The sequence below is a fragment of the Haemaphysalis longicornis genome, unplaced genomic scaffold (genome assembly GCF_048455015.1).
Source record: "Haemaphysalis longicornis isolate Haplotype H1 unplaced genomic scaffold, Haemaphysalis longicornis Haplotype H1 scaffold_1, whole genome shotgun sequence".
Classification (NCBI taxonomy): domain Eukaryota; kingdom Metazoa; phylum Arthropoda; class Arachnida; order Ixodida; family Ixodidae; genus Haemaphysalis; species Haemaphysalis longicornis.
Genome location: NW_027526203.1, coordinates 454,116,544 through 454,142,603, shown reverse-complemented (window position 1 = coordinate 454,142,603; position 26,060 = coordinate 454,116,544). Strand labels below are relative to the sequence as shown.

At 46.7% G+C, this 26,060-nt stretch overlaps 1 protein-coding gene and 1 non-coding gene across 4 annotated transcripts in view; both read right to left on the bottom strand.

Annotated features, from left to right (window-relative positions):
• The window catches only part of LOC144156054 (uncharacterized), a 187,576-nt gene that overhangs the window by 97,688 nt on the left and 63,828 nt on the right, over window positions 1–26,060 (bottom strand). For all 3 annotated transcript variants that reach the window (XM_077687835.1, XM_077687836.1, XM_077687837.1), the window contains exon 2: window positions 21,041–21,575. In XM_077687835.1, coding sequence (XP_077543961.1) covers window positions 21,041–21,502 — 462 coding nt within the window. In that variant the 5' untranslated portion in view covers window positions 21,503–21,575. The remainder of the gene's footprint in view (window positions 1–21,040; window positions 21,576–26,060) is intronic.
• Window positions 11,461–11,533, bottom strand: Trnap-ggg (transfer RNA proline (anticodon GGG)). Its single transcript has one exon. It is a non-coding gene; the product is annotated as a tRNA-Pro (tRNA).

Here is a 26,060-nt window from a genome sequence, read left to right as displayed (position 1 = left end):
AAAGAAGTGGCAACGGGCGCTATAAGCGTGCAGGGGCACGTGTGGCGCACGCGCGCAAGTTACGCAATAAAATTCCGTCACCAGTTTTCGACTCAGCGTCGCCGGTCGGTCTTAATAATTATGCTCAACTGGCGCCTGCCACCCTCCTAATCTGCAAGCACATCGCCATGTGAATGAAGGGCGGTGAGCGAAATGATCGTGCTAAAGAACTCGCCAGTCACACGCAGAAGTAGTTTGAAGTTGGAGCATTCAGTTAAATCTCTTCTCAAAATAAATGGCAATAAAATGGAGGTGAAATTTGGAAATATACGTCCGCGTCCTTCTTGCGCCTTCGTTCCGCCTCCGGAAATTTCCCGTATTTTTTGCTTGAGAACACGGCTGCCTATGTGCTCGCTTTACTGCAAATGACGCCGCAAACGCGCTTGCATAACTGATTCGGGGACATCTTTCAGGTTTTAGATGGCAAGGTATACAGTTTACCAGGGGATTGGCAACGAGGCAATTAGGAATACCTGACGAAATGTCAACCCCTTTACCCCTCTATATCATTAAATTATAAACAGTCGAACATAAACGTAATAAAACCGAATAAGAGAGAATTGTGCTTTTGTAGTGGCAGCAGGTACAAGGTAATATTTCTTTTAATTATCTGTAATGAAAAGCTCCTCTCACATATGGCCAGTGTATTGGGATGTGAATTTAAAACCTCTGTTATTTGGTAGGATGTTTTAACACCGGTAAATCTGTGAACAGTGTAACCAAAATAATGAAATTGTCATAGACTTTTTTAGGCAGCCACTACGGTGTTTCTATTCTTTCCGCCTGTTCACGCCTATGATTAGTGTGTGTGCGCGTTATAGTGCGATGCACGGCCGAGCGCTTCGGAATTGCGAGAGGTTTAGTTCGTAAATAAGGTCCGTGTGGAGCGAAGGGAGTCCGCTTTGTTGCTGTGCCATGACGACTCACCCTCATCTCTAACCTCATCATGCAAATTTGCGACAAAGAGACGAACTTGTTTTGACACCGTGTCGCAACATTCGCGCATTTTTAAGGCTCTCCGGTACACGACATGAGTGCACTTGACGACCACTTGTTTCTTTCAGGCTACGAATTACCAATCGGTGTGTGGAAATAAGGTTGAGAGTGTTACAACCTACTTTCTTATATGGCGAAATTGTGCCTCGGCCTGCTCTTGCAATTTTCCATAGTCTGCATACGCTAGGTTCAGACGCTGATTCTCGTCCCATCATGCTAGCTAGAGAAACGCTCGCGCTTAAAAAAAGCTATTTTGGGGAGCCCAACCGAACATACGCGGCTATTTAGAGATCCTCCTGTGAGGAAACGTCCTGTTATGGTTGAGCTTCCCACATGAAGTTCAATGAATGCGAGCATCGGCCCTGTGTGTTGTACATCAACATCTCCGATTTATAAGAGCTAGTCCATAGCCACATAAAACGCAATTAATCAGTAGTAGCGTCATAAGAACGAAAATGGGGGTGAAATGAAGTTTTTAAAGAGCAAATGTCAAGAGTGAGGGGGGGGGGAGGGCAAAAACGAATGTACCCTTTTTATTCGTTTTCCTGTTTTTGGCCGTGCTCTTCCGAAGTGACACACTCATGCCAGACAGAAGTTGGTTGGCAGAGCTCTCCAGGCTCTGGATAATAGCAAGTGCTAGTCGCTCACCGATTCGCAAACAAGTAATGCAGGCAACGTTGAGCTGCAAAGCACTGCGCTTCCAGTCTGGCATTAGGAAAAAAGTCCGTAGACGGATAAATATATGGTACAAGCTCAAGCTTGGACAAAATGAAGAAGAAAAAACCGCAGCAGCAACGTTAATAGATACCTCCTTCCGATACTTCCGGGACTTGCGTCTGCTGCCGAGCTACGTGGGTAGGACAGACCACCTCATTATAATCAGCATCTGTGTTTAAAAAATTACACCCTTATCTCCAACCACATTGTAGCGTTACAGTCTGAAAAAGCACTCCATTTCTCAGCTCTGTGCGAATTCTGTGGCAGTGCGGTACAAGCTAAGCAGTAAGCACTGAAGGTGCGTCCCATCAGCATTTACGCACCGCAGTGACTACGGTATACCCAACACTTCATTCTTTTTATCGCGACGTGGTCCACGTATAAATGACACGGCATTACACTTATAGTGTAATATTATCGATTTCAGTTCGCTTGAATGAACAGATATTGATAGCATTCCCTGCTCATTGCTTGTCATGCGTGTAGAATAGTGGGGTGTTGCGCCAGAACAGAACGCGGCCCCTGAATCTTATAGACACCCGCCGTAATCTCAAGATGCCACAAGGTCTCACCAAGCACGACGAAGCGGCCCTACACCGCATGCGACTGTACGTCGCCAGCACAGGGCGCTTGCGCTTCAAACTTTACCAGACCACTTCCCCACTCTGTTCACTTTGTGACGTGCGCGATACGTTAGACCACCTCATTTACTAATGCGCGAGGTTTTCTGCGCCCAGAGTGTCCCTTTTAGAATCCCTGAGCCAGTCGCTCTCTGTCAGATTGAAATTGACCCGCGTGTTGGGACCCCGGTCGTGATTGAAACGAGCCAACCATGCCAACATAGCTCCTCTGGCTTTCCTGAAAAGTACAGATTGGACCAATGTCTGTAAATAACTCTACGGAAGCATAAGGATCATCGTCATCGTCATCATAGGAATCGTATCTTTCCTTAGAATTAGTTTTTTTAGCCATCAGGTGTAGCAAGCCAAGCGTCTTTGCCAGGCCAACATCACCATGCAGACTATGTGAAGACCGTTCTCTCTCTCTCCCTTCCATCATTTTCTTCCATTTTTAGTAATAGCATTGGTTGGCACATGCTTGTTACGACGGAACTGCTTTCCAGTGGCTATATTTTTACTAGACAAATTCATAGTACAAATGATTACCCCTTGTAAAGTCATTGTTAGAATGATGTGACTACCGGCATTACTTCGTCTATGCGACTCTTCGCTGATGATTGTGTTCTCTACAGGATTGTTAAAAATCAAGATGACTGTGAATTCTTGCAACATGACCTAAATAGGTTTTCCGAATGGTGCATGAAATGGGGTATGAGCATTAATTCGGACAAAACTGTTTGTATGCGTTTCACAAAGAAAAAAATGCTCATTCCTATACCTATGTCCTTAACGGAAAAGATATTACCTTCGTAAATGAGCATAAATATCTCGGTATTTTTTTCACTTCTAACCTTTCCTGGAGTCGTCAAATTAGATATGTCTGTTCTAGGGCATCACCCGGTTTGGGGTTTTTGTGGTGCAACGCCAAACATTTTCCGTTAGACACAAAGGCATTGTATACAAGACTTACATCCGCCCTATTCTCGAATACGCGTGCACAGTCTGGGACCCTTGGACGGCCACAGATACAGAGCGGATAGAAAGGATTCAAAATTTGTCTGTTCGTTTTGTCTGCAATGATTATTCTAGTAATTTCAGTGTCTCTGGGATGGCAATCTTTGCATGACCGCAGAAAAATGCCCCGATTGGACCTTTTTCACAGCAGATTTCCCTCAAAAACTGGAATAAACCGCGACAATTACTTACAAAATCCAGATTACATCTCGTCCAGAAGGGATCATTCACTCAAAGTAAAAGAAATTTCATGCAGAACAAATCTGCTTAAAATGTCTTTGTTTCCGAGGTCTATATCGGAGTGGAATAGTATAACTCAGCAGGAGGTGTTATTTACGTCGAGTGAAACTTTCGCCGCATGCCTGCAGATGAGGTGATTCATTTCAATTGTATGCTGTCTTTGCTGGCCGTTGTACAATCAGTTTGTGTTATTTCGGTTGTTACTGTTCGATTTTGCTTTGTACAAACCTGTACTCAGTGTCTTCTTTGGTTGTATGTTTCCCCCCCACTGTAATGCCAACATTGGCGCTGTGGGTATTGTGATAAATAAAATAAATAAAGACATATCGTGGTCTGTGCGGCGCCAAGACTAAGTATATAGTATGTATAAGCACTAGCCTTCCGTAGGAATCTTACAAAAAGCCAACCATTTGAATAACGCCTATGATATACGAAGCATCGAAGAAGCCTGACAAGGCATAAGAAAGAAGGAATCGTAAAAAATCCGCTTTTTGAGGAAAACGCCTCGATGTTAACATATGCGATTCAACTTTTTTATTCCGAAAATATTACTCAACAAAACGCCTTGGACCCGCGCTCACTATTCAGTACCTCAAAGACTACGAACATACAAAGAAAATCCACCACATTTATTGTAATTGTTGCACTTGGCAAACACCACAAACGACTCTTCAAAGCACAGATGGTTTGAAAAGGCGGGCGACATTTCCCAATAAAAATTGTCTCGGTTTCTCCCCTTATTTTATTACTGTGCCGAAACTTTCTGCATGAGGTTTCGGTAGCATCACGGTTAAGGTTAGTATTCAAATAAACAAAGAAACAATCGCAACTGCCCCTGGTATCATTTGCTACTGATTTGTTAGCTGTTTGCAGTGGAAAGCAGTGTCAAATTCTGGAAAAGGGATTTCTCCAAGGCTGATCACTAGGAAATGGGTTATGAATTTTGTTTTAAGGAGGGGGGTATCTATGCTGCACCAACTCCTGAGCTATGAGGAACGCCGTTGTGTAGGGCTACCGATTAATTCAGACCAGGGGTCGGCTACCTGCGGCCCGGAGGGAAGTACTGGGCTTCCTCGATTTATCAGTCCTGGACGGTCCGCGGGCAGTCCGAGGATTGCGTTCGGACCGGGAGCCCCATAGGAATACATGGGAAAATCGAGCGCCGGATCGCGTCTCGGGCAGTCCGCAGACGATCCGGGACTGATAATCGAGAAGGCCCACTATTGCGGCCCCCGGCACGACGTCAGACCCCTTCTCCCCTTGCTTTCCTATCTGAAGGCCGACAAAACTGTTTTGACCTCTGTTAGCGCTATGAGTAACCGCTATAGAAAAAAAATGTGATTGTTTTTGTTGTTATGGTTGTGAAGCGTATTCGCTTCAGCAATAATATTAGCGTGGGCCTCCAGTTTTGCATATTATTGTCAATTTGCCGAATGTTTTCTCTGCCTGAAAAGCCCCCTCCCCCCCCCTCCCCCCCCCTCCCCCCCCCCTCCTCAATTACCCGTCCGGCCCCCGACATGTCGGCGTCATGCAACTCGGCCACCCGCCTCGAAAGGTTGCCGGCGTAGACCATTTGGAGATCTTCAAGGTGCACCAAAACCTCGACACGCGGGTGTTTTGTTTTGCGCCTCCAGCATAAAAACAGCCGCCGAGGTGGGGATCGCACTCACGTCCTTGGGCTCAGCAGAGCAATGCCTTAGCCACCTTCATTAGGAAATATTGAGAGACAAGGGCTAGGGACGGCGTTTACTGAGGCGTTCGACCCGCAAGCACCGCAGAACACACGATGATGATGATCATGTCCGTCGAAGAACAGTGCCGCATGGCTGGTGATAATGGGTATGTACAGATGAAGACGAGGTGCGGGAATTGTCCTCTGGAGTTCTCCACCGCCGGGAGTGTGGTCGCAAATGCTCACACTATAAATGAATATTTGGGTGAACTGACAAGGCACATGGAGCCTAGTACGAAGCCTGCCGGTTTTTGCATGAATGAGATTACGATCAGCCTCAATCAGCTTACAAGTATTGGGGCAGAAACTGTCACATTGCTTAATCTCTGAAACTACGTATTCCGATTAAACGCTTATTAAAACACCGTAATGCGTGCTTAATTTCTACTGCACTGATATTCCCCACCTCCTACTCTAGACATTACCGTAAACTACGCAGGACGCGTAAAACTGCTCTTATTTGCGCTAGTCCCTCAGTAAGTATGGCCTGTTTTTAGCGGCAGGTTTGTCGAAGCTGTATATCCGAAGAATGGGGCTGCCGGCTGGCACGTGCAAATATACCGGCCATTTCCCGCATGTTTACCTAAATCAGTAGAGACGACGGTTCATAGGTCCTGTTTCTATATACCGCCCACGTTTACCGGAATTTGTAAAGATCCAGTGGGGGTCCCCCACGCATCTGAGACCGCCCTTTTAAGCCCTGTAGCGAAAGTGACCATCGCACGCGCCCGATAACTGTCTGCAAATACTGCGAGGAATAAACTTCCAATTTCCTTTTCCATTTAAATGACAGACGGGGCGTAAATTTAATCGAGAAATGGGCACACATTGTGTTCTGACATTTCCTGGTCGCTAGAACCGAAAATGTCCTTTGTTATTTGCGATGTGAAATAAAAAAGGAAAGGCAGAGAAATAAAGTTGTTTTCCCCGCACAAGCAGCTACAATCAAGGCACACTACCGCGCGCTTGCAGCTCAGCTAAGTTCATCTTATTTTGACAGGTGTCTGAGAGATAAAGGTCAGCATTTCTAAGGATGGTCATAGGTATGATGCCATAATTTACGCCGAGGCGTCGGGCAGGGTGCATAACACGGAAAAGCGGAACGGAGTCACATATATCATGGAGGTTCTCAGAAGCAGAAAAATGGGGTTAGTGCCTGAAAATTTATTTGTGGAGAAGATAAGACTTAATTGTTAACGATAGATAGATAGATAGATAGATAGATAGATAGATAGATAGATAGATAGATAGATAGATAGATAGATAGATAGATAGATAGATAGATAGATAGATAGAGAGAGAGAGAGAGAGAGAGAGAGAGAGAGAGAGAGAGAGAGAGAGAGAGAGAGAGAGAGCAAGGTAAAGGAAAGGCAGGAATGTCAACCAGGCTATGGCCTAGTATGCTATCCTACACGGGGAAAGGGGAACAATGAGGAAAAAGAGGAAAACAGGAAAAGAAGGGGAAAGGTAGACATAGCGTAAAGCGGTGTTCCCAGCGGTAGGACACTGTAGACAAAAAAGTTCAGTGAGTTCAGGTTAAAGTTGATGCTTCGGCGAGTTGATGTTCGATAATCTTGAATACAAAGCGCAAACAAGAAACAAGGACAATAGGGAGAGCACGACACACAGCGCCTGTGTGTCGTGCTCTCCCTATCGTCTTTGTTTCTTGTTTGCGCTGTGTATTCAAGATCAGTGAGTTAATGGAGGTTAGTCTTTTGTGCTATCGTCTTCTGTGCAATTCCGTCGTTTTTAGAAAACACAGGAGCCGTTTTGTCGCTTTGTCCGTAGATGACAGAGAAGGCCAGTGACCCAGGATTTTCTCCTCAGAGAGCGGGCGCCGAGAGTCTAGCTTCCGCAGAGTTGAAGAGAGTTGCCTTCTTTCCGAAGAAAACGTGGACACTCGCATAGGACATGTCGTTAACGGTGTTCCTGAGTAAAGGTGTTCTGCGTCTTCAGTAGCGACGGAAAAATCGCCGTTTTCATGAAGGTCAGTTCACGGAATTGCTTGAAATTCTATCATATTAGATGCGACGGCATCTCATTCACTCGCCTTGTCCCTTCATACGGCGTTGTCGTTGTCCGTCCACACCCCTCCCCCATTCTCCTCTCAGCGCGAGCTGCGCTCTCCGCCGCTCACCCCCTCTCCTCTCCGACAGCGAACACTCTCTCGCGAGGGGCATTGGATTGGATTCGATTGGATTGGCTTGGCTTGGATTGGATTGGATAGGATTGGATTAAAGTGGATTGTGTTGGATTGTGTTGCGTCATAGCCGCGCCACGTTGCGTCATAGCCGCGGCAGGGGGTTCACGGCACGTTTCACGCGATTGGAGAATCAACCTAACGGAAACAACAACGGAACCCCCTATGCGTCGCATCTACACAGGGGTTCCCTCGAGGGGAGGTGGGAGTAATTTTTCTCCTTTTCTTTTTCGCGAAAAAGAAAACGTTTGATTAAAAGATGTTTTTTCATCCACTTGGAAAACTTTCCAACTTTTGCTGCATGTCCTGCCGCATATGTGGCTGGTATACAATGGCCCCAAGAATATAGTCCTGGGTGCCGGCAACGAGTGTGCTAAGATAAGTTGGTAAGAAAAGAATAGTGGGAGATTCGTTGGTGGATCCTTAGGAATGTGCTAGCATTGCATCCCTTTCTCTGGCGAACCGGAGTAATGGCCAAACGCGCGCCCTCTTCCTATCCGCAAGTGAGGGTTTCGTGCGTGCCGTTTCCGGAGCCGCGACCGCACACCATGCTGTCTATTCCATGAGTTCTCCCTGCCCCAGCGGTGTCCTTCTCGGCGTTCCGTCCCCGTCATTACCGTGCCGTCTTCTTTTACCGCTTGCCCAGCCACGCACTCGTCTCGCACTCCATTTTGCATAGCCATTAAACGCGCACACATGACGACACGTCCAAACATGCCCGATCAACTTTCTCCCGGAAGCAGAGAGTCACTTCCGCCATCTCGACTTGACTTTACCCCGAGAAACGGGAGCGGCAGCGGCGCAGAGGCTGCGTCACAACCGTCACTCCTCTCCGTGCATGGCAGACTGGCTGTCGCTGTAATAAGCCACTCGCCTCTGCATCAATCACTTCGAACCTCCTCTCCCCCTCACCACTCCCTCTCTTTTCGAAGAACGACGGTATCGCTTATATATATATATATATATATATATATATATATATATATATATATATATATATATATATATATATATATACATACATACACAGTGAAAGAGAAGACTAAAGGGTAACGAGCGAAAATGTATTAACGTTTCGGCTTGGGGCAAGCCTTCGTCAGAATAAAAACAAATTGCAAGTAAACTGGCTTATAAAGCAGCAGGTGCCAATCACAGTAAACATGGTGACACGTGTTGTGTTGGGCAGGACGACAACAGTTGATGAACAAATCATTTCATATCAAGGCTAACAGGATTTTTAAAAGCCAGGTCACTTACACTGGCAAGATACAGTGACAGCTGTGCAAAAAAGGTAGATAGAGTAACGGGCAATGGGTGTAGGAAAAGGTCAGTGGATGAAAAACAAAAGTTCTACTTAACAGCGGAGTCAGCAAAAAATATATACAATGCAGAGCGGGCAAAAAAGAGAAAAAGATAAAACAGTAACATCTGAACAGTCAACCTGTCGAAAGGAATGCAGTATAGATAGCATCACTTGTCAGGCTAATGCCGAAGCTAAGACGGAAAAAATGATACAAATGCTTAGTTGGTGGCACGCGCGCAACCACATACACGCGGGCCAATGCAAACACAAGTATATCTACGTAAACAGCAGTAAAAAGGTTACACAGACGCGATCAGTGCGACAAGAAAGCCAGCGCGCCAACGCTTTCATTTAAACCCGATTTCATATATTTTAATTTGTGAATGAGATACGATTCCCTGACTTCCCTATCATGATGTGAGCGGAAACCGGATTAAAGGATTGTTGCTTTTATTTTGTTGAATGAATGACCAACTACGTTGACATGTTGGGACAACGGCAGGTTCGGGAGGGTCTTAATATGCGACTTGTGATTATTAAAACGAAGTCTAAAAGACGTGCGGGTCTGGCCAATATACTGAAGCCGGCATTCGGTACACTCGAGCAGATAAATCACGTTTTCGGTTTCGCAAGTAAAATTACCTTTTATGTTTAGTGTGGAATTGGAAGCTGTACTGCTGGCTGTGGCAGTTGTCGTCATTTGGGGACAAATTTGACATCGCGGTTTTTGGCAGGGTTGGCAGCCAATGCAAGATGGGCGAGTGGTCTTAGACGAAGTGAGTGAATCGCGTAGGTTCGCTGATCGTCGATAGACTACGCGAGGCGGATCTTGAAAAGTGCGTTGGAGCCTCTGGCTTTGCATAAGTATGTTATGGTGCTTCTTAAGAATTGATGTTACTTTAGGGGCTGACGATGAATAACTGAGTACCAGATTAGTGGTTTGCTGAGTGCGAGGCTGTGTCGTCGGGAGTAAAAGTGCGTTGCGATCAAGCATGCTTGCTCGTGTCACTGCATCGTCAATAATCTGCGTTGGGTATTTTTGTCTATTTAGGGCGGCACGGAGTACTGCGCAGTTTTGATTGAAGTCGGATTCTTGCGAGCATATCCTTTTAAAACGAACCGCTTGGCTGTAAGGTATACTAGTTTTATTATGTTTTACATGACTGCTGTCGAAGTGGAGGTACTGATGGCGGTCTGTGGGCTTTCTATAAAGATTTGTAGTTAGTTTCGCATCCTTAACTGTCACTGTGACGTCAAGAAAGTTGATTACTTCAGCCGAGTGCTGGTGCGAAAAGGAGATACGGGGGTGGCAGTTGTTAAAACCAGAGATGAAGGAGAGAAGTTCATTTTCGCCGTGTTGCCAAATTAGAAAAACGTCGTCTATGAAGCGTTTATAATAGAACGGCTTAAGAGCGCATTTATCCAGGTATGCTGTTTCGAGAGAACACATGAAAATATTAGCATAGCTTGGTCCCACCCTCGTTCCCATTGAAGTACCGTTTATCTGAATATAGTGTGCATTATCGAATTCAAAGTTATTTAGCTCGAGAATCAGTTTTAACAACGTTGCCAGTGTGTCACCATCAACCGGACTTGATTCGCAGAAGGCTTCATAGGTTTTAACGACAGCTCGTATGCCATCGTCGTGAGGTATATTAGTGTACAATGAGGCTACGTCCAAAGTCACGAGCAGCGAACCGGGCGGAATGTCGAGTTCCATGATATCATTTTCAAATGGTTTGTGTCTTTTACAAATGAAGGGAACTTAGGTGGGATATTGTTTATGAGCAAGTCTACATTAAGGGATAGTTTTTCTGTCACTGTGCCAATTCCGCATACGATCGGACGACCTGGATTATCTTTTTTATGTATTTTTGGCAGTAGATAGAATCTACTGCTGTTTACTTTTTACTGCTGTTTACGTAGATATACTTGTGTTTGCATTGGCCCGCGCGTATGTGGTTGCGCGCGTGCCACCAACTAAGCATTTTTATCATTTTTTCCGTCTTAGCTTCGGCATTAGCCTGATAAGTGATGCTATCTATACTGCATTCCTTACGACAGGTTGACTGTTCAGATGTTACTGTTTTATCTTTTTCTCTTTTTTGCCCGCTCTGCATTGTATATATTTTTTGCTGACTCCGCTGTTAAGTAGAACTTTTGTTTTTCATCCACTGACCTTTTCCTACACCCATTGCCCGTTACTCTATCTACCTTTTTTGCACAGCTGTCACTGTATCTTGCCAGTGTAAGTGACCTGGCTTTTAAAAATCCTGTCAGCCTTGATATGAAATCATTTGTTCATCAACTGTTGTCGTCCTGCCCAACACAACACGTGTCACCATGTTTACTGTGATTGGCACCTGCTGCTTTATAAGCCAGTTTACTTGCAATTTGTTTTTATTCTGACGAAGGCTTGCCCCAAGCTGAAACGTTAATACATTTTCGTTCGTTACCCTTTAGTCTTCTCTTTATATATGTATATATATATAGAAATAAGGGTTGGCATTCAAGAAAACCTCAGAAATCAAAGGAGAGGATATGGTAGATCATTGAAAGAGATAAAGAATTTGGAAAGAAAAAAAGTGGAGAAAAAATGCCCGCCAGGTGGGATCCGAACCCACGACCTCCAGAATCCCGGTCTAGTGCGATAACCACTACGCTACCGACGGGGTTATTTTTCCCCTCCACTTTCTGGGGTATTTATGTCAATGTAATTTTTTCCTGTGCTTGGGGGTGGTAGCCAGCGCCACTCCGACTTCTCGGGGTGAAGGGGACCTTCTTTTTAATCCCCGGGCCGTGACTCGAGTGTCTACGACATGTCGAGAGTGGTCGACCAGCGTTGAACCCTCTTAAGCTCCCTATGGCGCCAAGACTGCCAGAACAGAGGCCCTCGCTATGCATGTAGTGAATCAGAATAGGAAATGAGGGGCTCGTTGAAATTAGACAGAAATAAGGGTTGGCAGTCAAGAAAACGTCGGAAAGCAAAGGGGAGGATATGGTAGGTCATTGAAACAGATAAAGAATTTGGAAAGAAAGAAAGTGGAGAAAAAATGCCCGCCAGGTGGGATCCGAACCCACGACCTCCAGAATACCGGTCTGGTGCGATAACCACTACGCTACCGGCGGGGTTATTTTTCCCCTCCACTTTCTGGGGTATTTATGTCAATGTAATTTTTTCCTGTGCTTGGAGGTGGTAGCCAGCGCCACTCCGACTAAAATACCCCAGAAAGTGGAGGGGAAAAATAACCCCGCCGGTAGCGTAGTGGTTATCGCACCAGACCGGTATTGTGGAGGTCGTGGGTTCGGATCCCACCTGGCGGGCATTTTTTCTCCACTTTCTTTCTTCCCAAATTCTTTATCTGTTTCAATGACCTACCACATCCTCGCCTTTGCTTCCCGAGGTTTTCTTGACTGCCAACTCTTATTTCTGTGTTATTTTCAACGAGCCCCTCATTTCCTATTCTGATTCGCTACATGCATAGCGAGGGCCTCTGTACTGGCAGTCTTGGTGCCATAGGAAGCTTAAGAGGGTTCAACGCTGGTCGACCACTCTTGACATGTCGTAAACACTCGAGTCACGGCCCGGGGGTTAAAAAGAAGGTCCCCTTCACCCCGAGTAGTCCGAGTGGCGCTGGCTACCACCCCCAAGCAAATGAGACAAAAATACCTTAACATAAATAATCTAGAAAGTGGAGGGGAAAATCGCCCCGCTGGTAGCGTAGTGGTTATCGCACCAGACCGGTATTGTGGAGGTCGTGGGTTCGGATCCCACCTGGCGGGCATTTTTTCTCCACTTTCTTTCTTCCCAAATTCTTTATCTGTTTCAATGACCTACCATATCCTCCCCTTTGCTTTCCGGGGTTTTCTTGACTGCCAACTCTTATTTCTGTGTTATTTTCAACGAGCCCCTCATTTCCTATTCTGATTCGCTACATGCATAGCGAGGGCCTCTGTACTGGCAGTCTTGGTGCCATAGGAAGCTTAAGAGGGTTCAACGCTGGTCGACCACTCTTGACATGTCGTAAACACTCGAGTCACGGCCCGGGGGTTAAAAAGAAGGTACCCTTCACCCCGAGTAGTCCGAGTGGCGCTGGCTACCACCCCCAAGCAAATGAGACAAAAATACCTTAACATAAATACTCTAGAAAGTGGAGGGGAAAATCGCCCCGCTGGTAGCGTAGTGGTTATCGCACCAGACCGGTATTGTGGAGGTCGTGGGTTCGGATCCCACCTGGCGGGCATTTTTTCTCCACTTTCTTTCTTTCCAAATTCTTTATCTGTTTCAATGACCTACCATATCCTCCCCTTTGCTTTCCGAGGTTTTCTTGACTGCCAACTCTTATTTCTGTGTTATTTTCAACGAGCCTCTCATTTCCTATTCTGATTCGCTACATGCATAGCGAAGGCCTCTGTACTGGCAGTCTTGGTGCCATAGGAAGCTTAAGAGGGTTCAACGCTGGTCGGCCACTCTCGACATGTCGTAGACACTCGAGTCACGGCCCGGGGGTTAAGAAGAAGGTCCCCTTCACCCCGAGTAGTCCGAGTGGCGCTGGCTACCACCCCCAAGTGCAGGAAACAAAAATTACTTAACATAAATACCCGAGAAAGTGCTGGGGAAACAGCCCCGCTGGTAGCGTAGTGGTTATCGCACCAGACCGGTATTCTGGAGGTCGTGGGTTCGGATCCCACCCGGCGGGCATTTTTTCACCACTTTCTTTTCGACTCAAAAAATTCTTCATCTCTTTCTATGACCCACCACAACCTCCCCTTTGCTTTCCGAGGTTTTCTTGACTGCCAACCATTATATTCTGTCCTATTTCACGGAGCCCCTCATTTCCCATTTTCTGATTCGCTACATGCTTAGCGAGGGCCTCTGTTCTGGCAGTCTTGGTGCCAAAGGGAGCTTAAGAGGGTTCAACGCTGGTCGGCCACTCTCGACATGTCGTAGACACTCGAGTCACGGCCCGGGGGTTAAGAAGAAGGTCCCCTTCACCCCGAGTAGTCCGAGTGGCGCTGGCTACCACCCCCAAGTGCAGGAAACAAAAATTACTTAACATAAATACCCGAGAAAGTGCTGGGGAAACAGCCCCGCTGGTAGCGTAGTGGTTATCGCACCAGACCGGTATTCTGGAGGTCGTGGGTTCGGATCCCACCCGGCGGGCATTTTTTCACCACTTTCTTTTCGACTCAAAAAATTCTTCATCTCTTTCTATGACCCACCACAACCTCCCCTTTGCTTTCCGAGGTTTTCTTGACTGCCAACCATTATATTCTGTCCTATTTCACGGAGCCCCTCATTTCCCATTTTCTGATTCGCTACATGCTTAGCGAGGGCCTCTGTTCTGGCAGTCTTGGTGCCAAAGGGAGCTTAAGAGGGTTCAACGCTGGTCGGCCACTCTCGACATGTCGTAGACACTCGAGTCACGGCCCGGGGGTTAAGAAGAAGGTCCCCTTCACCCCGAGTAGTCCGAGTGGCGCTGGCTACCACCCCCAAGTGCAGGAAACAAAAATTACTTAACATAAATACCCGAGAAAGTGCTGGGGAAACAGCCCCGCTGGTAGCGTAGTGGTTATCGCACCAGACCGGTATTCTGGAGGTCGTGGGTTCGGATCCCACCCGGCGGGCATTCTTTCACCACTTTCTTTTCGACTCAAAAAATTCTTCATCTCTTTCTATGACCCACCACAACCTCCCCTTTGCTTTCCGAGGTTTTCTTGACTGCCAAGCATTATATTCTGTCCTATTTCACGGAGCCCCTCATTTCCCATTTTCTGATTCGCTACATGCATAGCGAAGGCCTCTGTACTGGCAGTCTTGGTGCCAAAGGGAGCTTAAGAGGGTTCAACGCTGGTCGGCCACTCTCGACATGTCGTAGACACTCGAGTCACGGCCCGGGGGTTAAGAAGAAGGTCCCCTTCACCCCGAGTAGTCCGAGTGGCGCTGGCTACCACCCCCAAGTGCAGGAAACAAAAATTACTTAACATAAATACCCGAGAAAGTGCTGGGGAAACAGCCCCGCTGGTAGCGTAGTGGTTATCGCACCAGACCGGTATTCTGGAGGTCGTGGGTTCGGATCCCACCCGGCGGGCATTTTTTCACCACTTTCTTTTCGACTCAAAAAATTCTTCATCTCTTTCTATGACCCACCACAACCTCCCCTTTGCTTTCCGAGGTTTTCTTGACTGCCAACCATTATATTCTGTCCTATTTCACGGAGCCCCTCATTTCCCATTTTCTGATTCGCTACATGCTTAGCGAGGGCCTCTGTTCTGGCAGTCTTGGTGCCAAAGGGAGCTTAAGAGGGTTCAACGCTGGTCGGCCACTCTCGACATGTCGTAGACACTCGAGTCACGGCCCGGGGGTTAAGAAGAAGGTCCCCTTCACCCCGAGTAGTCCGAGTGGCGCTGGCTACCACCCCCAAGTGCAGGAAACAAAAATTACTTAACATAAATACCCGAGAAAGTGCTGGGGAAACAGCCCCGCTGGTAGCGTAGTGGTTATCGCACCAGACCGGTATTCTGGAGGTCGTGGGTTCGGATCCCACCCGGCGGGCATTTTTTCACCACTTTCTTTTCGACTCAAAAAATTCTTCATCTCTTTCTATGACCCACCACAACCTCCCCTTTGCTTTCCGAGGTTTTCTTGACTGCCAACCATTATATTCTGTCCTATTTCACGGAGCCCCTCATTTCCCATTTTCTGATTCGCTACATGCTTAGCGAGGGCCTCTGTTCTGGCAGTCTTGGTGCCAAAGGGAGCTTAAGAGGGTTCAACGCTGGTCGGCCACTCTCGACATGTCGTAGACACTCGAGTCACGGCCCGGGGGTTAAGAAGAAGGTCCCCTTCACCCCGAGTAGTCCGAGTGGCGCTGGCTACCACCCCCAAGTGCAGGAAACAAAAATTACTTAACATAAATACCCGAGAAAGTGCTGGGGAAACAGCCCCGCTGGTAGCGTAGTGGTTATCGCACCAGACCGGTATTCTGGAGGTCGTGGGTTCGGATCCCACCCGGCGGGCATTCTTTCACCACTTTCTTTTCGACTCAAAAAATTCTTCATCTCTTTCTATGACCCACCACAACCTCCCCTTTGCTTTCCGAGGTTTTCTTGACTGCCAAGCATTATATTCTGTCCTATTTCACGGAGCCCCTCATTTCCCATTTTCTGATTCGCTACATGCTTAGCGAGGGCCTCTGTTCTGGCAGTCTTGGTGCCAAAGGGAGCTTAAGAGGGTTCAACGCTGGTCGGCCACTCTCGACATGTCGTAGACACTCGAGTCACGGCCCGGGGGTTAAGAAGAAGGTCCCCTTCACCCCGAGTAGTCCGAGTGGCGCTGGCTACCACCCCCAAGTGCAGGAAACAAAAATTACTTAACATAAATACCCGAGAAAGTGCTGGGGAAACAGCCCAGCTGGTAGCGTAGTGGTTATCGCACCAGACCGGTATTCTGGAGGTCGTGGGTTCGGATCCCACCCGGCGGGCATTTTTTCACCACTTTCTTTTCGACTCAAAAAATTCTTCATCTCTTTCTATGACCCACCACAACCTCCCCTTTGCTTTCCGAGGTTTTCTTGACTGCCAACCATTATATTCTGTCCTATTTCACGGAGCCCCTCATTTCCCATTTTCTGATTCGCTACATGCTTAGCGAGGGCCTCTGTTCTGGCAGTCTTGGTGCCAAAGGGAGCTTAAGAGGGTTCAACGCTGGTCGGCCACTCTCGACATGTCGTAGACACTCGAGTCACGGCCCGGGGGTTAAGAAGAAGGTCCCCTTCACCCCGAGTAGTCCGAGTGGCGCTGGCTACCACCCCCAAGTGCAGGAAACAAAAATTACTTAACATAAATACCCGAGAAAGTGCTGGGGAAACAGCCCCGCTGGTAGCGTAGTGGTTATCGCACCAGACCGGTATTCTGGAGGTCGTGGGTTCGGATCCCACCCGGCGGGCATTTTTTCACCACTTTCTTTTCGACTCAAAAAATTCTTCATCTCTTTCTATGACCCACCACAACCTCCCCTTTGCTTTCCGAGGTTTTCTTGACTGCCAACCATTATATTCTGTCCTATTTCACGGAGCCCCTCATTTCCCATTTTCTGATTCGCTACATGCTTAGCGAGGGCCTCTGTTCTGGCAGTCTTGGTGCCAAAGGGAGCTTAAGAGGGTTCAACGCTGGTCGGCCACTCTCGACATGTCGTAGACACTCGAGTCACGGCCCGGGGGTTAAGAAGAAGGTCCCCTTCACCCCGAGTAGTCCGAGTGGCGCTGGCTACCACCCCCAAGTGCAGGAAACAAAAATTACTTAACATAAATACCCGAGAAAGTGCTGGGGAAACAGCCCCGCTGGTAGCGTAGTGGTTATCGCACCAGACCGGTATTCTGGAGGTCGTGGGTTCGGATCCCACCCGGCGGGCATTCTTTCACCACTTTCTTTTCGACTCAAAAAATTCTTCATCTCTTTCTATGACCCACCACAACCTCCCCTTTGCTTTCCGAGGTTTTCTTGACTGCCAAGCATTATATTCTGTCCTATTTCACGGAGCCCCTCATTTCCCATTTTCTGATTCGCTACATGCTTAGCGAGGGCCTCTGTTCTGGCAGTCTTGGTGCCAAAGGGAGCTTAAGAGGGTTCAACGCTGGTCGGCCACTCTCGACATGTCGTAGACACTCGAGTCACGGCCCGGGGGTTAAGAAGAAGGTCCCCTTCACCCCGAGTAGTCCGAGTGGCGCTGGCTACCACCCCCAAGTGCAGGAAACAAAAATTACTTAACATAAATACCCGAGAAAGTGCTGGGGAAACAGCCCAGCTGGTAGCGTAGTGGTTATCGCACCAGACCGGTATTCTGGAGGTCGTGGGTGCGGATCCCACCCGGCGGGCATTTTTTCACCACTTTCTTTGCGACTCAAAAAATTCTTCATCTCTTTCTATGACCCACCACAACCTCCCCTTTGCTTTCCGAGGTTTTCTTGACTGCCAACCATTATATTCTGTCTTATATATATATATATATATATATATATATATATATATATATATGTGTGTGTGTGTGTGTGTGTGTGTGTGTGTGTGTGTGTGTGTGTGTGTGTGTGTGTGTTTAGAAATGTTTAACCCTTTGTTATCTATGGACCCTACCTATTTCCTGTTCAGTTGCTAGCTCTTGTGCAATGCTCTTTTGTGTACTGTGTCTATTCTGTCCATCCGCGGGGGCACACCCAAAACACATTATTCATTCATGCCTGTATGGATCTCTCCGAACTAGTCTCCCCAACCACTGAATACCTTATTGTATACTTTTCCCTTCCTTTTGAAACCGCGATTGTCTAGTCTTCCTTACTTGCAGCCCAAGCCAGGTACGTTGCCCCATCCTCGAGCAACCTTGACGGCGGCCTTGTAAATACGACCCCTTCCTCTCTGTGTCTCCCTCTCGCCTTTCTCTCTTTTTTTTTGTTGTTGTTACACAGGCTTAGCCTGACTGCATGCATCCACTCCGTTTTCGAAATATCTTCCGATCCTTCTCACAGTTTTCTGCAAATCTATATAATAAATGGGTTCCAAATGTTTCTGACAGCAATATCATGTAACTGTACTCTGATGAAGGCAAGTCCCGTTGCCGCTACGTAAGTAAACATTCGTTGTTAGTGTTCTTGCTATGTATGCGACTGTTTACTTATGCTATTTCTGCGCGCTTTGTGAGTTTTATCTTTCTCTAGATTTGTATATATATATATAGTAAGGAAATGAGGGGCTCGTTGAGGAAATACAGAAAGATAGGTCAGCAGTCTACGACGCCAAAGGAGGCATAGGGGTGTGGTTAGGCTCTTTTCTTTTTCACTACGGTTATTGAAGTAAACATTTTTTTTAAATATACAGAAGAAAGAAAGAAAAACACGCGCCCAGAGTGGGGACCGAACCCACGCCTTTCGATTACATGTCGAATGCCTTACCAATTCGGCTATCTAGGCGACTGTGCTCTCCTTAACTTTCTGGGCTATTTATATCTACTAGAAGTGTATCTGAAAGGCGTGGGTTCGGTCCCCACTCTGGGCGCGTGTTTTTCTTTCTTTCTTTCTTCTGTATATTTAAAAAAAATGTTTACTTCAATAACCGTAGTGAAAAAGAAAAGAGCCTAACCACACCCCTATGCCTCCTTTGGCGTCGTAGACTGCTGGCCTATCTTTCTGTATTTCCTCAAGGAGCCCCTCATTTCCTTACTATATTATTCTGCGAAAGCCTAGCGAGGGTCTCGGTTCTGGCAGCCTTGATGCCTAGGTAGCATAAGAGGGCTTCCCGCCAGTTACCCGCTCATGACAGGCTGTAGACGTTCGAGTCACGCCCCGGGGGTTGAAAAGAAGGTCGCCTTCTCCCCGTGTAGTCAGAGTGGCGCTGGCTACCACCCTCAAGCGTCAGATACACTTCTAGTAGATATAAATAGCCCAGAAAGTTAAGGAGAGCACAGTCGCCCAGATAGCCGAATTGGTAAGGCATTCGACATGTAATCGAAAGGCGTGGGTTCGGTCCCCACTCTGGGCGCGTGTTTTTCTTTCTTTCTTTCTTCTGTATATTTAAAAAAAATGTTTACTTCAATAACCGTATTTAAAAAGAAAAGAGCCTAACCACACCCCTATGCCTCCTTTGGCGTCGTAGACTGCTGACCTATCTTTCTGTATTTCCTCAACGAGCCCCTCATTTCCTTACTATATTATTCTGCGAAAGCCTAGCGAGGGTCTCGGTTCTGGCAGCCTTGATGCCTAGGTAGCATAAGAGGGCTTCCCGCCAGTTACCCGCTCATGACAGGCTGTAGACGTTCGAGTCACGCCCCGGGGGTTGAAAAGAAGGTCCCCTTCTCCCCGTGTAGTCAGAGTGGCGCTAGCTACCACCCTCAAGCGTCAGATACACTTCTAGTAGATATAAATAGCCCAGAAAGTTAAGGAGAGCACAGTCGCCCAGATAGCCGAATTGGTAAGGCATTCGACATGTAATCGAAAGGCGTGGGTTCGGTCCCCACTCTGGGCGCGTGTTTTTCTTTCTTTCTTTCTTCTGTATATTTAAAAAAAATGTTTACTTTAATAACCGTAGTGAAAAAGAAGAGAGCCTAACCACACCCCTATGCCTCCTTTGGCGTCGTAGACTGCTGACCTATCTTTCTGTGTATATATATATATATATATATATATATATATATATATATATATATATACAGAAAGAAATTCCGGCAGTCTACAAGGCCAAAGAAGGCATAGGGGAATGGTTAGACAATTTTTTACCGTTAGTGACGTTACATTATTATTATTTTTTTATTAATACGTGAGAAAGAAAGAAAGAAAAACACGCGCCCAGAGTGGGGACCGAACCCACGCCTTTCGATTAGATCTGGAATGCCGGTAGCATAAGAGGGTTTCCCGCCAGTTGACCCGCTCATGACAGGCTGTAGACGTTTGAGTAAATGCAGAGCATTGGGGCTTCAGTACTGGTTGAAGGCAGTGTTGCTTCCATCGCTTCTTCCGTGATGGTGGAGTAGCATACACGAGTAAACGTGGGAGCGAGCGTCAACCAAGGAAGGAAGGAGCAACGCAGTGACTGAAGCACGAGCGTCCGCTAGCCGCTTTGTATTTGCAGCGCGCGCAGTAGAGGGAGAGCTGTACGGGGGGAGAGCGCGCATGCGCAAGCAGCGCGCGCCCTTCCACGCGCCACCGCGCTGCTATCACGCACCTGCTACGCAGAGACCGCGACGGAGCGAACGGGCTGACTACGACGCATGCGCGCACCTGCTGCGGACGCGGAGCTCTGGACGCCGTCCGACGCAGGAAGAAGCGAGGCTAAGAAATGATCTGCATTTACAATAATGTAACGTCACTAACGGTAAAAAATTGTCTAACCATTCCCCTATGCCTTCTTTGGCCTTGTAGACTGCCGGCATTTCTTTCTGTATTTCCTAACGAGCCCCTCATTTCAAAAAACCTTTTATATATATATATATATATATATATATATATATATATGAATGTTTCTGCTGGAATCTCGCATAATTCTAGTGAATTAAAGTCAAAATGAAGGCCAACGGTGGAGGATAATCGCGTGGGGTGCACATAGGTGACTCTGCTTGGAAAACCTTGCGGCACCCCCGGGCCACCGGGTCGAACTGAGGTTTCAGCAAACGGTGGCGAGACAAGGCCGGTCACCTGTTCGTCGAGGTCGGCATTAAAGCGCCAGGCACGGGCCGTCTTGTCGTGTGACGTGCTGAGCACGAGATCTCCCGTGCACAGGACGCGGTTCACGCGGGCGCCGTGGCCGACGAAAGTGTGCACGCACTTGGCATCCACGATGGACCACTTGCGCAGCGTGCCGTCGGCGGACCCGGTGACGACGTAGTTCCCGTGCACGGCGCAGTGGGTCACGTAGCCCCCGTGTCCGCTCAGCGTTCCCAGCAGCTCCACGGGCGTCGACTGGCTGCTCCAGAGCAGCACGCGGCCGTCCTCGGAGCCGGACACGAGCAGCGAGTGGTCCTCGCTCAGGGTCAGGCAGTTGATGCCGCCCCGGTGCTGCTCCAGCCGTTCGCTCAGGTGCGGCCAGCGCTCGGCAGCATCCTGGGCGGCTGCCTCCTTGCGACGCCGTGCAGAGCCGTTGCTGCAAGCGCTGCCCATGGGCGCGCAGCCCCGTCCAACGCGGCCCCGCCTGCGTCGCACACGAATGGACAGGACAGCTTCCAGATGGAGCCTGCGAACGAAAACGAATAAACAACACTCCATTTCCTGCTAACACTGTATGTGTCAGTGCTTGCTTAGGTCCATTAGTATCTTCCCTTACTGTTTTCTGGTGCTAAGATTTACAAGGGTTAAATAAAGGCAGAGGGAGACAGATTCAAGCTTAAATATTCTTTCCAAAAACGAGGGTGTTAGCTGGTCGACTGCATGACTTTTGAGCCTCAAAACCAAACACGAAGCACTGATTCCAGATAAAGAATAAAGAGGAAGAAACGAATATTGTGAGGTTTAAGGTACAATTTCAGTTCATTTGCTTTCCGTCTGCCAAAAAAACGGTACATCGACGTTTACTGTCTAGAGCTTACGATTTTTTTTACGTTAAGAACTGGGAACACCGCCATACTGTCCGGCAAAGTAAAGTGGCAATAGCAGTACTAACTCGTGACACAAACAGGTAGCTTTAAAAAGAGGAAAAAAAAACTTGTGCACTCGCAAATCACAAGACAGAGACAAAGAAAGCGGTTGTAGTGGGTGAATTCTTTGTAGAAATGTTGCAAGTAGCAACAGACATAGTTGGAGTAAAATATCAACTGCCGCACACACCGCATAATAATAATAAAATTCCTCTTAGTCACCGCCGAAAAACTGCGCGACTCGCATTATTCCACAAATTCTACACAAATTATTCCACAAATTATTCCACAAATTCTAAACAGGTAGCTTTAAAAAGAGGAAAAAAAAAACTTGTGCACTCGCAAAGCACAAGACAGAGACAAAGAAAGCGGTTGTAGTGGGTGAATTCTTTGTAGAAATGTTGCAAGTAGCAACAGACATAGTTGGAGTATAATATGAACTGCCGCACACACCGCATAATAATAATACAATTCCTCTTAGTCACCGCCGAAAAACTGCGCGACTCGCATTATTCCACAAATTCTATCACGCATCCCCACCGAGCATTAACGTCACCCAACGCCCCCATTTCTCTTATCGTTGTTGCAACATTATGCAAGTTCATTACCCTCGCCCCAAAACTACCACATTTGCAGAATCTTTCTTTATTCGCACAGCTAAGGAATGGAACCCCTACCAGATACCATTGTTAGCATTCAGGATGCAGAAGCCTTTAAAAATGCCCTGACGACGGTCATTGAACCGTAATAAATTGCCTGGTAACTTTCTAACGTGCTCAACTTTTTCTTTTTTCGTGTGACCTCACATGATATTTCTTGCATAATGGTTCCTGGTGTCATTTTCTTCGTACGGCGTGTATATATGTGTATGTATATGTGTATATGTAAGTACATATGTGTATATGTGTATATATATATATATATTGTACTTGACAATGTTTTGTACCTTTTAGGTGGTATCTTTTGCCACTGCAAATTGTTTTCATCCACAGGCCACAAACAACTGTACCTTGTCCCCCCCTCCTATCTTTTTTTTTTTGTTGTTGTCTGTTTCTGCCGCTTCAGCTATATCCTAAAATTTGTTGTTTTTTTTTGTGTTGCACATCCCATTTTGCCTTTACCAATGCCTTGTATACCCACCCCTCATGTAATGTCCCTTCTGTTAGGGACCCTTGAGGAAAATAAAATAATAAATAATAATAAAGTACCGCACCATGCTCCCCTGAAACCGCTCTAGACAGCTAATTCTTCCATTCGCTTTAGATTTATTGAACACACGCACACGCATAAGCACAATTAAATGCCTCGGCCTTACTCTTTCGATGTCTCTCCTGCTTTCGTCGGGGCCACATCCGTGGGATTCTGTCACAGAGATGGGGTTGCGGTTATTCACGAGTACATTTCGGAAGCCAGTGAACACGTGCGAAAATTGGTTTCTTCCCTATTTTTCAAACCGATGACAACTACATAACTCTTTTTTTAATTCTTCTGCATAATTGAGTGCTCATTTCTTACATTCAATTCTATAGTCATTTTACAGTGATATGAGGTGGGCGCACTATCCATAAAAGCTATCTGGAGTGGAAAGCGCTTAAATTTAGGACTAGGACAGTAGCAACAGGAACCTGAAATACAACACTTTAGGCGCTTTCCATTCTAGCAATGCAGCACCGACTAGTCCCTATGGATACCCTGTTAAAGCCTAAAAGCTACCCCGTTTCTCTTGGCAAATCCCCCACGTGCGTACGGGTACGGGTCAAAAATAAAAAAAAACTACCACAACAACGCAAGCTCGCATGCGCACACAAGCACGCACGCGCACAAGCCCTGATTGTGTGTCAAGGTTAACAATATAAAAAAGAACTTCTGTCACAGGAAAGGGAAAAAAACAGCGATTATTTTCCATCGTCAATAATTCGTAGGTCTATATGGCGAAACGTACTCATGAGATATTTATCAGAAACTGGATATTGGTTCTGCTGTATTCTTTTGACGTTCATTTTCGTATTGATGCTATTTGCACATGATGATGTGGTTGTAGTAGTTTTTCTCGTACAAACTAAAGGGCAGCGATATTGTTCAACGTTATATTGATGTTTATATTGATATCGAATTTATTTCGCTTTTGTGTACAGCATGTTTTCTTTGTCGCCCTGCAGAAGCACTGAAAAGAGCTTGTATGCGAAGGACCTTGTATGCTTTAATGCGACTGCCATTTCTACTGGGTTTTTAACGTTTTGTGGTTTCGACTAGTTCCGGTTTCGTTATCGAGAGACTGCATGTATAGGTGTTAGACAGCGGTTCTTTGTCTTTTCTTTCTAGCCAAAGGACATTCCAATATCTGTAGACCAAAGATATCTGTCGGTGCGTTGATCTATTTATTTATTGAAACACTCTGAATGGACATACGTCGTAACATTTACGCTTAGTAATTCTAGCTAATGCTAAATAATTGAACGCAGGGGTTAAATCTACGATGGTCACTTATAACTTCAGATGTACGAGCTGGATTTCGGGGAGATATTTGAAGAACTGAAGTGTGCAATTTCCGCTTTTTTGTTGCCAATCTGCAATCATATGCTCAGTAAAAATACCTTCAAGAATTAAGTAAATTTGACTATTATTGGATAGCCTAGTTTCCCGCCAGATTCCCCAGATTTTTCTGGGGGGGGGGGGTAGTTTCATCTGATATTTCATTGCCTATACATTGTCAATGTAGCTTTCTACCTTATGATCATCGCAAACAACAGCCTACTGAGGTCCACTGCAGGACGAAGGCCTCTCCCAGTGACTTCCAACCACTCCTGCCCTGCGCTGCTCGAGTCCACTGTTGGCCAGCGAATTCACCTATTTCATCCCTCCATCGGATTCATGGCCTTCCCCTCCTTCAAGACCCATCTCTTGGTATCCACTCTGTTACCCTAATTGTCCACCGGTTGTCGGTTCGTCTCACTACGTGGCCAGCCCAAGTCTGTTTCTTTACTTGAACTATGATATCTTCTACTGGAGTTTGTTCTCTGATCCATGTAGGTCATTTCGTGTCCCTAAATGTCACTCCCATCATTATTCGTTCTATGGCCCGTTGAGCCGATCTAAGTTTGCTTTCCAGTTGTTTAGTAAGGCGCCACGCTTCAGCTCCGTATGTCATCACCGACAGTACGCACTGGTTGTAGAGTGACAGAGGAAGCTTACTTTTAATTATTTGGGAGTGCTTGCCGAGTGCTCCCCAACCTATACCTATTCTGCGCCGGGTCAGCCCTAACCTGTACCACTCCACATGGGAATGCCCCAAACCCCCGACCCAATTGCTTATACCCAGCCCCTCCCCCTCCGGATGGGAAGCCGCTCTTTCCAGTTCAGCCTTGGACGACCAGCGCGGACTGATCGACCGGGCAAGACGGATCGCAGCAGCAAATGGGGCCCCGGACTAAGGGCACCACTCTCTGAGAGCTAAATAGTCTGACTTTATAATAAAGTTTTCTACTACTACTACTAACCATCTGTCCAAGGTAGTTATATTCTTTTACTTCTTCTAGCATTTCGTTTCATAAGCTGAAGATGCAGCTTAACCTTTTTGTGACTAGGTTTTCAATCTCTGCTAATATTTCTTCAATGCTACACATTCTAGAATACACATGCACTTCTTATGATGTAAGGAATGCGAAAGCACTAGTGTTCAATTGTCAAACGGATACCCCGGGCCTTCTTGCACCCCATGTTGAATAGAGGGTCATGTCGTGGCGTATTTGTTTCGTCTTGTTCACGGCACTGCTTGCACGAGCCATTTGTTTGGGCAGCACGGTTCGACCGGTGTTGTTTCTCAATTTTTGTTGAGGTAGACGCCTCGTAGTTAATCGCATTGGCTTCAGCTTCTTTGCCGTGTCACTGATGTATTGTTATGAGGTGGTGCCTACAATGGCGCCACTTTTTTCGTGTCGGCTAGGACGGCACGTGTCAGTGGTTTGACTGTGTTTATCATTATTACTGTCATTATTTCCCACTGCATCTTTTTCTTGATTCTACAATACAAAATGCGTTAGCACATTATTTTGTGCTTGCTACTAGCGAGTGTTTGAGCTCGTCAC